Raw genomic sequence first — 15,653 nt, forward strand, 5'->3', positions numbered from 1 at the left:
GCATTTTGGAAGGTAATGCAGGTGGGAAGTATACAGTAAATGGCAGAACCCTTAGGAGTATTGAAAGGCAGAGAGATCTGGGCGTACAGGTCCACAGGTCACTGAAAGTGGCAACGCAGGTGGATAAGGTAGTCAAGAGGCATACGGCATGCTTGCCTTCATCGGTCAGGGCATAGAGTATAAAAATTGGCAAGTCATGCTGCAGCTGTACAGAACTTTAGTTAGGCCACACTTAGAATATTGTGTGCAATTCTGGTCGCCACACTACCAGAAGGACATGGAGGCTTTGGAGAGGGTACAGAAGAGGTTTACCAGGATGTTGCCTGGTCTGAAGGGCATTAGCTATGAGGAGAGGTTGGATAAACTCAGATTGTTTTCACTGGAACGACGGAGGTGGAGGGGTGACATGATAGAGGTTTACAAAGTTATGAGTGCCATGGACAGAGTGGATAGTCAGAAGCTTTTTCCCCAGGGTGGAAGAGTCAGTTACTAGGGGACATAGGTTTAAGGTGAGAGGGGCAAAGTTTAGAGGGGATGTGTGAAACAAGTTCTTTACACAGAGGGTGGTGAGTGCCTGGAACTTGCTGCCGGGGGAGGTGGTGGAAGCAGGTACGATAGCGACGTTTAAGAGGTATCTTGACAAATACATGAATAGGATGGGAATAGAGGGATACGGTCCCCGGAAGTGCAGAAGGTTTTAGTTTAGGCAGGCATCAAAATCGGCGCAGGCTTGGAGGGCCGAATGGCCTGTTCCTGTGCTGTACTGTTCTTTGTTCACAGAATTCAGCTGCAGGGAGCCACTCTAAACCATTCAATTTGCCAAACAAGACAATATTTTAAAGAGAGAATACAAGCGAAAGTCTCAATGGTTTAAGTACATTTCCCTTTATTTCGTTAAGCAACAACTAATGTCATTAGGATTACAACCTTCATCACTATTACCCGTGAGCTTGTCTCTAATTTATATTACTTGTTGCATCAAACATTGCGATTGCGCAATCTTCCACTCCACAGTCATTAACATGAAAAATGCAGCACACAGAAGTCTAACAAAATATAAACTCATGGAGAGAAAGACCAATTGTATGAACCAAAAAAGAACAAGTACCAATGTTTGAGCTCAGAAGCATTTCGTTAAGTCATATTTGGGTATCATAAATTACAAAGGCATCGCCAGGAAGAACCCAACTTCATTTGCAGTCTGTCCCTGATATTCTCCCAACTCCCACTCATTTTCAGACAGATAAGCCCCCAATCTCTTGCCATTCCCGATATTCCCCCCCACTCCCTGTCCCCCGATATTCCCCCCCAATCTCTTGCCATTCCCGATATTCCCCCCCACTCCCTGTCCCCCGATATTCCCCCCCACTCCCTTGCCATTCCCGATATTCCCCCCCACTCCCTGTCCCCCGATATTCCCCCCCACTCCCTGTCCCCCGATATTCCCCCCGCTCCCCAGTCTCTGTCCCCCGATATTCCCCCCGCTCCCCAGTCTCTGTCCCCGATATTCCCCCCGCTCCCCAGTCTCTGTCCCCGATATTCCCCCCGCTCCCCAGTCTCTGTCCCCGATATTCCCCCCGCTCCCCAGTCTCTGTCCCCGATATTCCCCCCGCTCCCCAGTCTCTGTCCCCGATATTCCCCCCGCTCCCCAGTCTCTGTCCCTGATATTCCCCTCTGCCCATCTCCGTGACCGGCCGTTGAAAGGTCCCGGTTGCCAACGGTCAGACTCACCCTCAATCGCAGCCCCACAGCACCCCAACAACGGCCGACCTGCAGCAGTTTCATGTCGACCTCTGACACAGTGAGAGGTTCGGGTATCGGCCGCCGGAAGAACCTCCCATTACAGCGTCGCCCACTGGCCTGCGCAGGAGCAGCAGCCAGAACTGCTGTGTTATTACCTGTGTTTGGAAAGTATGTCTCATCCATATTGCCTTCAGTTGGTCTGATTTTTAAATGGTTGCAGTTAATGCTTTGTAATGTTTTACATTGTTGCAGAAGAAGACATTAAGGAGGAGTTTGGCTTTGCCTTTCAAGCTCTCAAGACAGCTAATATTGCTTTGCAACCACAGGATTTATTTTCAGCCACTATTGATATCTGGGCAAATGCTGCAGCTATTTTGTGCGCAGCAATGTCCCATAGATACAATTACATTTAGGGATAGAAAATTTGCTTTAAATGGTGTTGTTTGAACAAGAAGTTTCGTCCGGGATGCAGCATTAAAAATAGTGCAGGTGAATTTGTGGTGGCAGAGCGGAAGAGCATTGAGAATTAATACATTCGAGGCAGAGGTAATATCCTAACTATCTGCTATAAGTAAGTAAATAGATGGAATAGGCTAAATGTATTAAACTGAGCAATAGAAATAACTAATAGAAATCTCAAGTTCCCTCATGCAATCTCTGACCCCATCTTGTCCACGAGACCCATATCCTGCACGTTTGACCCCATTCCCACCAAACTGCTGACTGTACAACCTCCATCACATCCAGCCACATTCTGGCCTCCATCACATCCAGCCACAAGCAAGCATCCTTTCCTCTTCCAAAAGTAGCCTACTCTTCCCTGCTTTCTCTGTGGCAACATTGGTAGCTGCATTTTCAACCATTATGCTCCCACTCTCTGGAACTCCATTCTCCAGCACTTCTGCCTTTTTGCCCCACCAAACGTTCCTTTTCACTTTTGCCCTCCTGCTTGGTGTTTACTCTTTTCCAACTGTCCTGAGACTTCTCTGTGTACATGTGGGTTGCTGTATAAATATAAGTTGTCGTTTTTCTCTGCTTCTCTTTGCTCATTCATTCTTACTTTCGCCATCTGTGATTCTTTTTGTCTCCTTTCTCATTGCATGGTATCTGCTTTCTGTAAGGTTACATCAGAGGCACAATTGATATTGACCAACACTGAAGTCACAAATGCATGAATACCCAAGAGAAACTAAGAAATCAAGTGGAAATATTTTTGCTGAGGTCAAGTCAGAGCCTGATTTATACATCTACACCCAAAATCTGGCACAGGGCGGCTGGTCAGGTGAGGCACCTCACCTAGAGTATTACATGCACACACTAGTGAGGAGCCAAAGTCACTGTAGGCACACGGATGTGCACACCCACTGCACATTCATTTGTAATTGCCAACATATCAGCCACAGTATTATGACCAGTTGAATTGGATGGGACTTTGTTGCCAGAATCGTGTTCTGATGTTCTAACCGTTCTGTCAATTTAAACCTTTCTACACATAAAACTGCCTTTAATTAACATTAAGAGAATCCAGAGAAACTAAATGTAGAACAGTTCTTTTTCATCCTTTGAGTAATGCACTAATTGACTCTTTCAAATCTACCTGGTTAATATTAATATTGAAAACCAGAAAAATAAGGATGGTGATGGGATTCCACGTGGTTTCTTGAGGCATGTTGCTGCACATATGCTTCATATGTGGAAAAGATCATCAGTTGCCACTGAACTGGCAATACATTTCATTGAAGATTGAGGTGGAAGATGTTAGTCATGCATGATGTTAGTCACAATTAGATTGTTTATGTGTTGGGACCTGACTAGTCCCAGGTCAAGAAACCATGATTCAGAAATGGAGTAACAGGTAAGTCAAAGGCCCTGTGAGAGTCAGGGCCTGTGCAGATAAAACTTGTGAGAGGGATTTGTAAAACTGTGTATGGTTAAGTTCATTGTTTTCATAATTACTTGATGTTTGTTATGTTAGTAACTTCATTTTAAGGATTATGTGTAAAAAGCTGGATGGGAGCTAATTTGTCGACTCAAAGGGTTTTGAAACTAAAGTCCAAGGCTTTGACTTGCTTTCTTGTTGGTTCCTGGTTGTTCATTGGGTGCTTTGTAGTGGACCTTTTTTAAATAAAGAGGCTGTGAATAGATATTTTTTTTAGAAATTATGATTTTTTTGAACAAATAATGGCTTTGATTGGATTTTGAGAATGACATTTGATTATCATAGCCAATATTTATCGATCAATTAACATCACTAAAAACTGATTATCTGGTCATTAACACATTGCTGTTTGTGGGAGCTTTCTGTGCTGCCATGTTTCCTCCATTACAACAGTGACAACAATTCAAAAAGTACTTAATTGGCTGTAAAGTGCTTTAAGAGATCCAGAGGCTGTAAAAGTTGCTATAGAAATGGAAGTATTTCTTTTTCATTGGATCTTACAGATGCATCAGATACTTCTCCAACCTTATGAATACTTTCCCGGGGACCCTTGACATGTCATTGAGTCATTTATGGCATAGAATGTGGTCAGTCAGCCCATCAGGTCCATGTTGGCTCTCCCCGAAGCAATCCAATAGTCCCACTCCCCCACTTGATCCCTATAGCCCTGCAAGTTTATTTCCTTCAAGTGCCCATCAAATTTCCTTTTGAAATCTTTGATTGACTCCGCTTCCACCACCCTCATGGGCAGCGAGTTTGAAGTCATTGCCACTCACAGCATAAAAACGTTCTTCCTCATATTCCCCCTGCATCTCTTGCCCAAAATCTGTGTCCCCGAGTCCTTGAACCATCAGTTAATGGGCACAATGTTTCCTTGTCTAACTTATCCAAGCCTGTCATAATTTTGTATACCTCTATCAAATCTCCCCTCAGCCTCCTTTACTTTAGGGAGAACAACCCTAGTTTTTCCAACCTAACCTTGGAACTAAAATCCCCATCCCTGGAACCATTCTGATTAATCTCATAACCCTCACATCCTTCCTAAAGTGTGGTAACCACAACTGAATGCAATACTCTAGTGGGGGCCTAACCAGAGCTTTATAAAGGTTCCACATTACTTCCCTGCTTTTGTAGTCATAGAGTTATACAGCGCAGAAACAGGCCATTCGGCCCATTGTGACTGTGCTGGCCGTCAAGCACCTATCTATTCCAATCCCATTTTCCAGCACTTGGTCCGTAGCCTTGTATGCTATGGCGTTTGAAGTGCTCATCTAAATACCTCTTAAATGTTGTGATGGTTCCTGCCTCGACCACTGCTTCAGGCAGTCTATTCCAGATTCCAACCACCCTCTGGGTGAAAAAATATTTCCTCAAATCCCCTCTAAACCTCCTGCCCCTTACCTTAAATCTATGCCCCCTGGTTATTGATCCCTCCGCTAAGGGAAAAAGTTTCTTCCTATCTATCCTATCATGCCCCTCATAATCTTGTATACCTCAATCAGGCTTCTCTGCTCTAAGGAAAACAACCCTAGCCTTTTCAGTCTCTCTTCATAGCTGAAATGCTCCAGCCCAGGCAACAACAGGTGAATCTCCTCTGCACCCTCTCCAGTGCAATCACATCCTTCCTATAGTGTGGTGACCAGAACTGTACACAGTACTCCAGCTGTGGCCTAACTAGCGTTTTATACAGATCCATCATAACCTTCCTGCTCTTATATTCTATGCCTCGGCTAATAAAGACAAGTATCCCATATGCCTTCCCAACCACCTTATCTACCTGTGTTGTTGCCTTCAGTGATCTATGGACAAGTACACCAAGGTCCCTCTGTACTTCCTAGGGTCCTACCATCCATTGTATATTCCCTTGCCTTGTTGTCCTCCCAAAATGCATCACCTCACACTTCTCAGGATTAAATTCCATTTGCCACTGCCCCGCCCATTTTACCAGCCCATCTATATCATCCTGTAATCTAAGGCTTTCCTCCTCACTGTTTACAACACCACCAATTTTTGTGTCATCTGCAAACTTACTGATCATACCTCCTATATTCATGTCTAAATCATTAATGTACACTACAAACAGCAAGGGTCCCAACACCGATCCCTGTGGTACACCACTGGCCACAGGCTTCCACTCGCAAAAACAACCCTTGACCATCACTCTCTGCCTCCTGCCACTAAGCCAATTTTGGATCCAATTTGCCAAATTACCTTGGACCCCATGGGCTCTTACCTTCTTAACCAATCTCCCATATGGGACCTTATCAAAAGCCTTACTGAAGTTCATGTAAATACAACTGCCTTACACATCTAGTCAGCTCCTCAAAAAATCCAATCAAGTTTGTTAGACACAATTTCTACCTGACAAAGCCATGCTGACTATCCCTGATTAATCCCTGCCTCTCCAAGTGGAGATTAATCCTGTCACTCAGAATTTTTTCCAATAGTTTCCCTACCACTGATGTTAGACTCATCGGCCTGTAATTACCTGGTTTATCCCTGCTACCCTTCTTGAATAATGATACCACATTCGCTGTCCTCCAATCCTCTGGTACCTCTCCTGTGGCCAGAGAGGATTTGAAAATTTGTGTCAGAGCCCCTGCTATCTCCTCCCTTGCCTAACATAACAGTCTGGGACAATCTCATCTGGGCCTAGGGATTTATCCACTTTTAAGCCCGCTAAAACAGCTAACACCTCCTCCCTTTCAATGCTAATTTGTCCTAGTATGTCACACTCCCCCTCCCTGATCTCTACACCTACATCGTCCTTCTCCATCGTGAACAGATGAAAAGTAATCATTTAAAACCTCCAGCTCCACACACAGATTGCCACTTTGGTCCCGAATGGGCCCTATTCTTTCCCTGGTTATCCTCTTGCCCTTAATATACTCATAAAACGCCTTGGGATTTTCCTTTATCTTGCCCACCAGTGTTTTTTCATGTCCCCTCTTCACTCTCCTAGTTACTTTTTTAAGTACCCACTACACTTTCTATACTCCTCTCGTGTCTCCGCTGTTTTCAGCACTTTGAATCTGCCATAAGCCTCCTTTTTTTTCCTTATCCAATCCTCTATATCTGTTGACATCCAGGGTTCCAAGGACTGGTTGGTCCTTCCCTTCACCTTTACGGGAACATGTTGGCCCTAAGCTCTCACTATTTCCTTTTTGAATGACTCCCACTGCCCTGATGTAGACTTTCCTACAAGTAGCTGCTCCCAATCCACTTTGGCCAGATCCTGTTTTATCATATTGAAATCGACCTTCCCCCAATTCAGTACTCTTATTTCCAGTCCCTCTATGTCCTTTTCCATAACTACCTTAAATCTTACAGAGTTATGGTCACTATCCCCGAAATGCTTCCCCACTGACACTTCTACCACTTGTCCGACTTCATTCCCTAGGATTCGGTCCAGTACTGCCCCTTCTCTTGTAGGACTTTCTACGTGCTGGCTCAAAAAGCTCTCCTGTATGCACTTTAAGAATTCCGCCCCCTTTTAAAGCCTTTTGCACTAAAACTATCCCAGTTGGTATTGGGGAAGTTGAAATCCCCTACTATTATTACCCTATTATTTTTACACCTCTCTGAGATTTGCCTACATATCTGCTCCTCTATCTCTCCCTGACTGTTTGGAGGCCTGTAGTATACTCCCAGCCAAGTGATTGCCCCCTTTTTGTTTTTATGTTCTACCCACATGGCCTCATTTGAGGAACCTTCTAAGATATCCTCTCCTTACTGCAGTAATTGACTCCTTGATCAACAGTGCAATGCCACCTCCTCTTTTACACCCTCCCCTGTCACTCCTGAAGATTCTATACCCTGGAATATTGAGCTGCCAGTCCTGCCCTTCCCTCAACCATGTCTCTGTGATAGCAATAATATCATATTCCCATGTGTTAATCAACGCCCTCAATTCATCTGCTTTACTAGTAAGACTCCTTACGTTAAAATAGATGCAATCCAGCCTTGCTTTGTTTGCTTGTGCCTTAACAGGTCTTTATTTGCTCTGCCTTCCAGACTGACTCAGTTTCTCTTCTATATTTGACTGTGCATCACTCCCTACTGTACCTACACTCTGTATCCCATCTCCCTGCCAAATTAGTTTATACCACCCCCCCCCCCCCCCACCCCCCAACAGCACTAGCAATCCTCCCAGCAAGGATGTTGGTCCTGTTCCAGTTCAGGTGCAACCCGTCCAACTTGTACAGGTCTCACCTTTGCCAGAAACAGACCCAGTGATCCAGGAGCCCTCCCCCCTGCACCATCTCTTCAGCCACACATTCATCTGCTCTATCCTCTTATTCCTATACTCGCTAGCACGTGGCACTGGGAGTAATCCAGAGATTACAACCCTTGAGGTCCTGTTTTTTAATCTGCTACCTAGCTCCTTAAATTCTTGTTGTAGGACCTCGTCCCTACTGTAGGTCTCTATTTATGAAGCCCAAGATCCCATATGCTTCGCTAACCACTCTCTCAATATGTCCTGCCATCTTCAAAGATCTATGCACATGCACCCTCAGGTCCCTCTGTTCCTGCACACTCTTTAGAACTGTGCCATTAAGTCTATATTGCCTCACCCTAACCCTTCTGCCAAAATGCATCACCACACACTTCTCTGTATTAAATACCATCTGCCACCTGTCTGCCCATTCTGCTAGCCTATCAGTGTTCTGTTGCAAGCAGTTCGTATCATCCTCACGTTTTGCCACTCCTCCAAGTTGGTATAATTGGCAAATTTTGAGATTCTACTCTGTATTCCAAGTTCCAAGTCATTTATATACAGCAAACAAAGCAGTGGTCCTAGCACTGAACCTTGGGGGACACCACTGTCTACCATTCTGCAATCTGAAAAAGAACCATTTACAACAATTACTGTTTTCTGTACTCATGCCATTTTTAAAAATCCAGTTTGGTACTGACCCTCCTATTCCATGAGCCTCTATTTTGTTAAACCAGCCCTCTTTGCGGTGCTTTGTCAAATGCTTTCTCAAAATCCATGTGGACAACATCCACCGCATTCCCTTCATCAACCTCTGTTACTTCATCAAAAATATCAGTTAAATTAGTCAAGCATGATCTGCCCTTTACAAATCCGTGCTGGCTTTCCTTAATTAACCCAAACCTCTCCAAGTGCCTGTTGATTTTTTCCCCTTATTATTGTTTCTAAAACCTTACCCACCACTGATGTTAAAATAATTGCCCTGTAGTTGCTAGGAATGTCCTTAGACCCTTTCTTGAATAAGGATGTTATATTTGCCACTCTCCAATCCTCTGGCACCTCCCCCATATCTAGGGGAGGTTGAAAGATTATGGCAAGCCCTTCCATTATCTCCACCCGCATTTCCTTTAGCAACCTGGGATGCAAGCCATCTGAACCATGTGACTTATCCACCCTAAGCATAGCCAGCATTTCCAGTATCGCCTCCCTCTCAATTTTTACACTATCCATTGTGTTATTACCAGGGGAGAAGGGGTTCCCTCTCAGCCTTTGCCTGGTTTAAACATAACAGGGTTTAATTTTAAAAACACCATATTTTTAGCTTGCCCTTAGTGAATCCTTGTTCACTGTTCCAATTGTAATGCAAAGAAATCAAACAGGTTTCCTTAGATTTAAACAAGAAAGGTAGAAGTTTATTAATCTTAAACTCTAATCCGGTTAATGACTACGAATATGTGACGCAACCACGCTAGCATGCATACGCGATAAACACACACGCAGATAGAGACAGAAAAAGTAGAAGGAATAAAGGGGAAAATTTTGAGGCAATATCTGGTAGTTACAGTCCTTTAAGTTCAATGTGGAGTCTTTTGTTGCCGGTAAGTCTTGCAATTCGTTTACGATTCAACTTACGAGTCTTTTCTCTCTTGAGGTTTACGTGTCTTTCGTGGATTTGGTGGCTTGGGGAGAAAGCGAGAGAGAGCGACAGGCAGATGAGAGACTTGCTTGTTTCAGCTTTAGTTGCACACTGCCTTCTGAATTCAAACTGTCCTGTGGCTAGTTCAAAAAACCTGGATCAGCCAGTTAGCAATGTTTTACCAGTCTTGTGTTGTCGATACAATAAGATTGTATCATCTTAGCAGGGCCTGGAATGCGCTTCCTTACACCTTCAATGTCTGATGATCAAAATCCATTTGGGTTAATTGGAACAGGGAATAGCCCTTTGTTTCCACAAGCACTGTCTCTTAGCATGCAAATGTCCTTCCAGCCCAGTGTCTGATGATCTTCAAGCAAGTCATTTCTTCACTCCAGCAACAGTTTAAAATCAATGTTCATATGACAAAATTAATATGCCTCATTCTTGGCAGTTGGAGGTCTGCATGACAATTGCCTCTCCTCTCTCCGTTTCTACCGATATTTTGCCAGATTCCTCTTCCTTAGTAAATACCAATATAGAGTACTCATTAAATATTCTAGCCTTGCCCTGTGCCTCTAAGCATATATTACCCTCTTTGTCCCTGTTATGGACAGGTGGTAAGGGGGCTTCGATGGTTCCCACTGTTCACCTTCCAACTGACCACAATCTTTAAAATGATGAGTTAGCCCAAGTGTTTCACTTGCCAAATAGACAGACAAATGACAGATTTTCTTGTAAGGTTTAAAACTGAATACTTACTATTTATTGAATAATGTTCATTTCCTGAAAAGTCCATACCACCAGTCACGCACGCTTTCACTCTCAAGAGAAGAAAGAACATAAAGAGTAAGAGCTCAAGGTGTGGTAGGTGTTCGTGGTTTACAGTCAACCTGTTGAATCTTCTAAGTAGAACAGTCCTCTTTAAAGATGCAAGCCTGGGTTGTTTGTAGTTTTGAACTTGTTGAGGTGTTGTAGATTTCTGGTGGTTAAGATTTCAACTGGAGGTGGCGCTCACTTTCAGTTCTTTGCTGCACCAAGTTGGTGTAGCCCCTGGCTGGACTGCCTTCTTCTGATGTTGCTGTGATCTCTCCCTCTCTCTCTAGAGGATTGTCTTTTAAGGTCAAAATTCATCAGAGTTCCTGTTGGTTGACACATGGCCTTCTCCTCTGGTGTGACCCACAATGGACCAGGATGTGGAATCCATGGCTATCTCAATGTTTGAATGGGTACTATGATGTGTCTACGACAGATCTTCGTCTCAGAAGAAAACTATTCAATTTGGGAATGTCTTTTAATGTTCCAGGATGGGTGTAGTCAACACCTCTTGGTTTGGAATGTATTGTTTTGCCTTTGGAGACAGTGAGACAATTTTTGGATACACAAGGCCAAATCATCTGACCTTTGGTGGCCATCTTGCAGCACATTGTCCACTTTTTAAAAGGAGAAATCAATTTCAAAGAGTCCACATGAATAAAGTTCCTATCTTAAAAGTAAGGAATATGTCTTTACTGGGCGTAGCAGTCTGTAATAGGTCTCACCCCACCTTTTACTACCCACTTTCTATTGTCATGGACCTGTAGTTTTTTTTCGGAATATGCGGTTTGCCTTTAAGGCTTGCAAGGGATCCATATTGCTTTAAGAACCAGCAAGCCTCAGGAGATGTTTAACAGATCGTCTATCATTGCAGCACAGCAAGCTGATCCAGAGATCTACCAAATAGCACAGACGGTTCTGTAAGAAGCTGAGGTGAAAGGCGTTCCGGAAGGCTATTATATGGCAAAAGGGGTTTTGAGGAGGAAATGGAGACCACCTCATAGACCTGCCGAAGAAGACTGGACAGTTGTTGAACAGATAGTGGTACCACCTAAATATCGGCAAGGATTATTAAGGTTAGCACACAACATTCCCTTTTCAGAACATAGGGGAATTCGGAAGACCAAATCACACATAAGCAAACATTATTACTGGCCAGCTCTTACAAAGGATGTAAGAAAATTTTGTCGGGCATGCCACACCTGTCAAATGGTGGGAAAACCACAACCTACCATAAAACCAAGGGATGAGGTATTAGTGTTGTTACCGTCACAGGGAGAACCAGTGAAAGCACGGTTCAGTGGCCCATATAGAGTGATCAAAAGAGTGGGTAAGGTAGGTTACTTGATTGACACCCCGATCGCCGGATGAAGAAGCGGTTGTGTCACATTAATAGGTTGTGTCACATTAATTTGCTCAAACAATGTTACCACAGGGAGGATGAAAAGCCACTACAGGTATGTCAGATAATCGGTACTGTGGAGAAGGAAAAGGATAGTGAGGATGAGGCAGAAGTAGGCCGAGGGAATTCTCAGATTGAACCTCCAACTATCCCATTAGTGAATGCAGAATGGCTAGGAAAATTAAACAATAGGCTTTTACACTTAGAGGCAAAACAGCATGAAGTCCTAATCAGGGTTTTCACAATCTTTCAAAAAGTTTGTAGGGATAAGCCACACATGATGTGGATATGGGGGAACCATTCCTTTAAAACTATATCCTTCTTGCTTAGGTCCGGACAGACAGGCCCAAGTGGAAGCAGAGGTACAATGCATGCTGAAGGACAGCTTAGATGTACCTAGTTAGGACAGCTGGAATTTGCAGATGGCCTTGATGCCTAAAGCTTGTGGGACGGCTCAAACTTGCATAGATGCTAGAAAAATCACTGTGGTAAAGAAGGCAGACTCCTACTCAAATTCTCATTTAAAGGACTGTATGGACAGAGTGGGCAACACCATGTGTCTTAAAGAGACAGATGTGTTGGATGGATACTGTCAAATTCCTTTGACACCCTAGGGTAAGAAAAAATCAGCTTCTGTTACACCGGACAGGGTTTTCCAGTGTCAAGTGATGCCACATAGGTTAAGGGTACTCAAGAAACTTGTCTGAGAATAGTGAACACAGTATTGGTCAGTGCTCCTAGCTGAGGTGATGGACAATAGGGACACTGGGAAGGAAAACACGAAACAATTGGAAGACTATGCTTATAAATTTAAAATGGATTAATTGGAACAACTTTTTGAAAATTTAAAGCTGAAATATTCTGGTGGAACTTTTTGCTGTAATCTAATTTTTTTTTAGAAATCTATAAATGCGTGGAAAAAAAGTTAGCATTTTTTCAATTTGTATTTTTCTTTTACCCTTTGTAATGAAACGCATTTCAAGAATGGCGTTTCATTCCGAGGTGTCATGGTCCTGTAGTTTTTTTTTCGGAATATGCAGTTAACTTTAAGGCTGGCAAGGGATCAGTATTGCTTTAAGAACCAGCAAGCCTCAGGTGTTATAGGAAGTTGCATTTTCGTTGCCTTAGAAACAGCCATTTGGAGACTGTGATTCAAAGGGTGCATTCTCGTTACCATTGAAACAACCACTGGGAGTGAATCTCATACGATACATTTGTTACAATTCAGTTTTGAACTGGCTTTTTAGTTGAAGACAGTTTGTTCTAACAGACAAAGGACACAGCTGTGATGACAGCACCTGGAAAAAGAGCTCTCAACCGTTTAAACTGAAGGAAGAGGATATTAGTCTGTCTAATTATTATCTCAAAATTCTAAAACATCAAGCCAAAACATAGATCTCTGGTAATTTAAATTGAAGAAAGGGAAGTTAGACTGTGACAATCTTTTATCCCTCAAAAACTCTAAAGTCAGATTGATTCTATTGAAAATGTTTGCAAGTCGTTAATTGTTGAAATTCGCTGGAGAAGGAAAGCAACATTCTGTGAGGACTTTGAGCAACATTCTGTGAGGACTCTAAGCAACATTGGACTGTAAATTTGCAAGGACTGTATTTTTTTCTATTTTAAATGTTGTTTATATCTTCATAGTGTTTAAGAATTTAGTTCTTCTAATTAAAGAGCTAACTTGTTGATTTAAAGACATCTGCTTTGATTAGCCTCATTAATGGGTAAATAGATGGTACAATTTGGCTGGGTCTTTCATTAATTTGGAAAGTTTAAATATGTTAGCCGATCTGTGGAGTGACGGGGATTGAATTAACAGTGCGTTGGTCCCACCACAATCAGAATTGTATATTTTGATTGGGGGCTTTGACAGGAACAGTTGGTCATAACACTATTTACATGCTGGAAGAAGATTTTTGGGTTCCCTTTTATGTTGACGGCCAACCTATTCTCATATTCTCTCTTTGCCAGTCTTATTTTGCTCTTCTCCTCCCCCTCAACTTATTTTGTTTGGCCTTGAAGAAGACATTCATCATACACCCTCTTTTTTGTTTCAGCATAACCTCTATCACCCTCGTTATCCAAGGAGCCCTGTTTTTGGTTTTGGTGTACAATTTTAATTACTATCCAAATGGATGTGTGCCTCCAACAGCTCCTTGGAGACCACACATTCCTGTCAAAACTCAGAAACCTTTGCAAAAGAAATTACACAATTCAAAGGAAGAAAAATTTATTGTAAAAAATCTGTAGTGTAATCTATTTAAATGCACTCAGGAAATAACCGAAAATAACAAAGGAGATTAATGAAATAAAAGAGTATACTCGTAAACACGCAAACGGAATTCTCCAACATGTTGAACAGTGGATGGAAACGGCGAGGAGCAGTCTGCCGGAAGTGATAGTTCGGGACGATACTGTGCGTGATGACGTCTAATCGTGACGCAAGACGCTCGGCTACAATTGTGGGCGGACGGGATGGTAACTTCCTTTCCTCCATCTTGAGCGAGGTGAGGGAGAGGGGGACCCATTAGCTCTGGCGGAATCCGCCTTCATCGGGTTTCTGCTGGCTTCTGCAGGGGCGCGCTTGGCGGTAACAGGAAGCGGGCACTTGACCGCCGCGGGTTAGGGCGGCATTGCCGGGGTTTTTTTGATCGATGCGGGTTAATTTTGAGTGTTTGTGGCGCACGGCCCTGCACTTCGGGCCCGGAGAGTCGGCCGCTTGTGCCTGAGGCTAGCTTGAGGTCTATGTCATTCGATTTGTCGGAGGGTGGGAAAGCAGACGCTGTGCAAGTGTCAATCCACCAGTGGTGCGGTCAGAGCCGCGGTGAAGAACACCGATAACTCTCGGAGCCAAATGGACCTCTGGCCCTGGTTAAGAAACCGAGGGTGTGGGTGCCGACTGGTGCTTGGAGCTCTTCATAACCACTGTTGTCACCTTTATAACAATATGCGGGTGTCTGTGTCTTTCGCTTTGCACCTCAAACTGATATAAATACGTATGAAAGTTATCCTTTCAAAACTCCCAGTGACCCTTCACAAATCTGCTTTCAATCAGACTTAAAATGCAAATCATAACTTTCAGTCAAGTCTGCTGATTGCCTAAAATTTGACCATTGCAGAAGGAACTTGTATAGAGCCTTCCATCAGATGTCCCACAGCCAATAAAATGTTTCTGCAGTGTAATCACTGTTGTGAAAAATGTGGCAGCCAATCTGTGTACAGCAAGCTCCCACTCACATCAGACTTGGTGTTGTAGTTTTTGGGGTAAATGTTGGCCAAGACACTGGGCAAGCCCCCTTGCTATATTTGAATAGTGGTATGGGATTGATGTCTACCAGCTAGAGCAGATGCGACCTAAGTCTAGAGACCTGAGTGCAAAAATCCAGGTTGAGTTATTGGCAGTGCTGTCTTTTGAATGAGATGTTAAACAGAGTTCCCATTTCCCCTCTCAGGTGGATGTAACAGATCCTCTGGCACTATTTTGAAGAGCAGGGGAGTTATTCCCAGTGTCCTGGCCAATGTTTATCTTTCAACAGACACCACTAAAATATACTGCCTGATCATTTTACAATTGCTGTTTGTCAGACCTTCCAGTGTGCAAATTGGCTGCTGTGTTTCTTGCATTACAACAGTGACCTCATTTCAAAAAGGATTTCCATTTGCTGTAAAGTACTTTGGGATGTCATGAAAGGTGCTATATAAGTAAAAGTCTTTATTGATTTAATGTCTAATCCAAAGGCAGCAACCCTGAACAGTGCAGCACTTTCAGTTCTGTACTCATGTTGGAAGCAGTAATTAAAATGTCCTAAAAACACTTTTCTAATGTAGTGTTTGCCATAAGCTGACTGCTGTTTTGTTGTGATACTTGCTGGTTTTGGGAGTTTATCCATGTATGTTATGG

The 15,653-nt window shown here is 43.3% G+C and overlaps 1 protein-coding gene across 1 annotated transcript in view; it reads right to left on the reverse strand.

Moving 5' to 3' along the window:
• Window positions 1-1,829, reverse strand: part of lias (lipoic acid synthetase) — a 29,147-nt gene extending 27,318 nt beyond the window's left edge. The window contains exon 1 of the mRNA XM_068036614.1: window positions 1,732-1,829. Within this exon, the coding sequence (XP_067892715.1) occupies window positions 1,732-1,785 (54 nt within the window). The 5' untranslated portion in view covers window positions 1,786-1,829. The remainder of the gene's footprint in view (window positions 1-1,731) is intronic.
• Window positions 1,830-15,653: the final 13,824 nt, after the last annotated feature.

The sequence above is a fragment of the Heterodontus francisci genome, chromosome 1 (assembly GCF_036365525.1).
Source record: "Heterodontus francisci isolate sHetFra1 chromosome 1, sHetFra1.hap1, whole genome shotgun sequence".
Lineage (NCBI taxonomy): Eukaryota > Metazoa > Chordata > Chondrichthyes > Heterodontiformes > Heterodontidae > Heterodontus > Heterodontus francisci.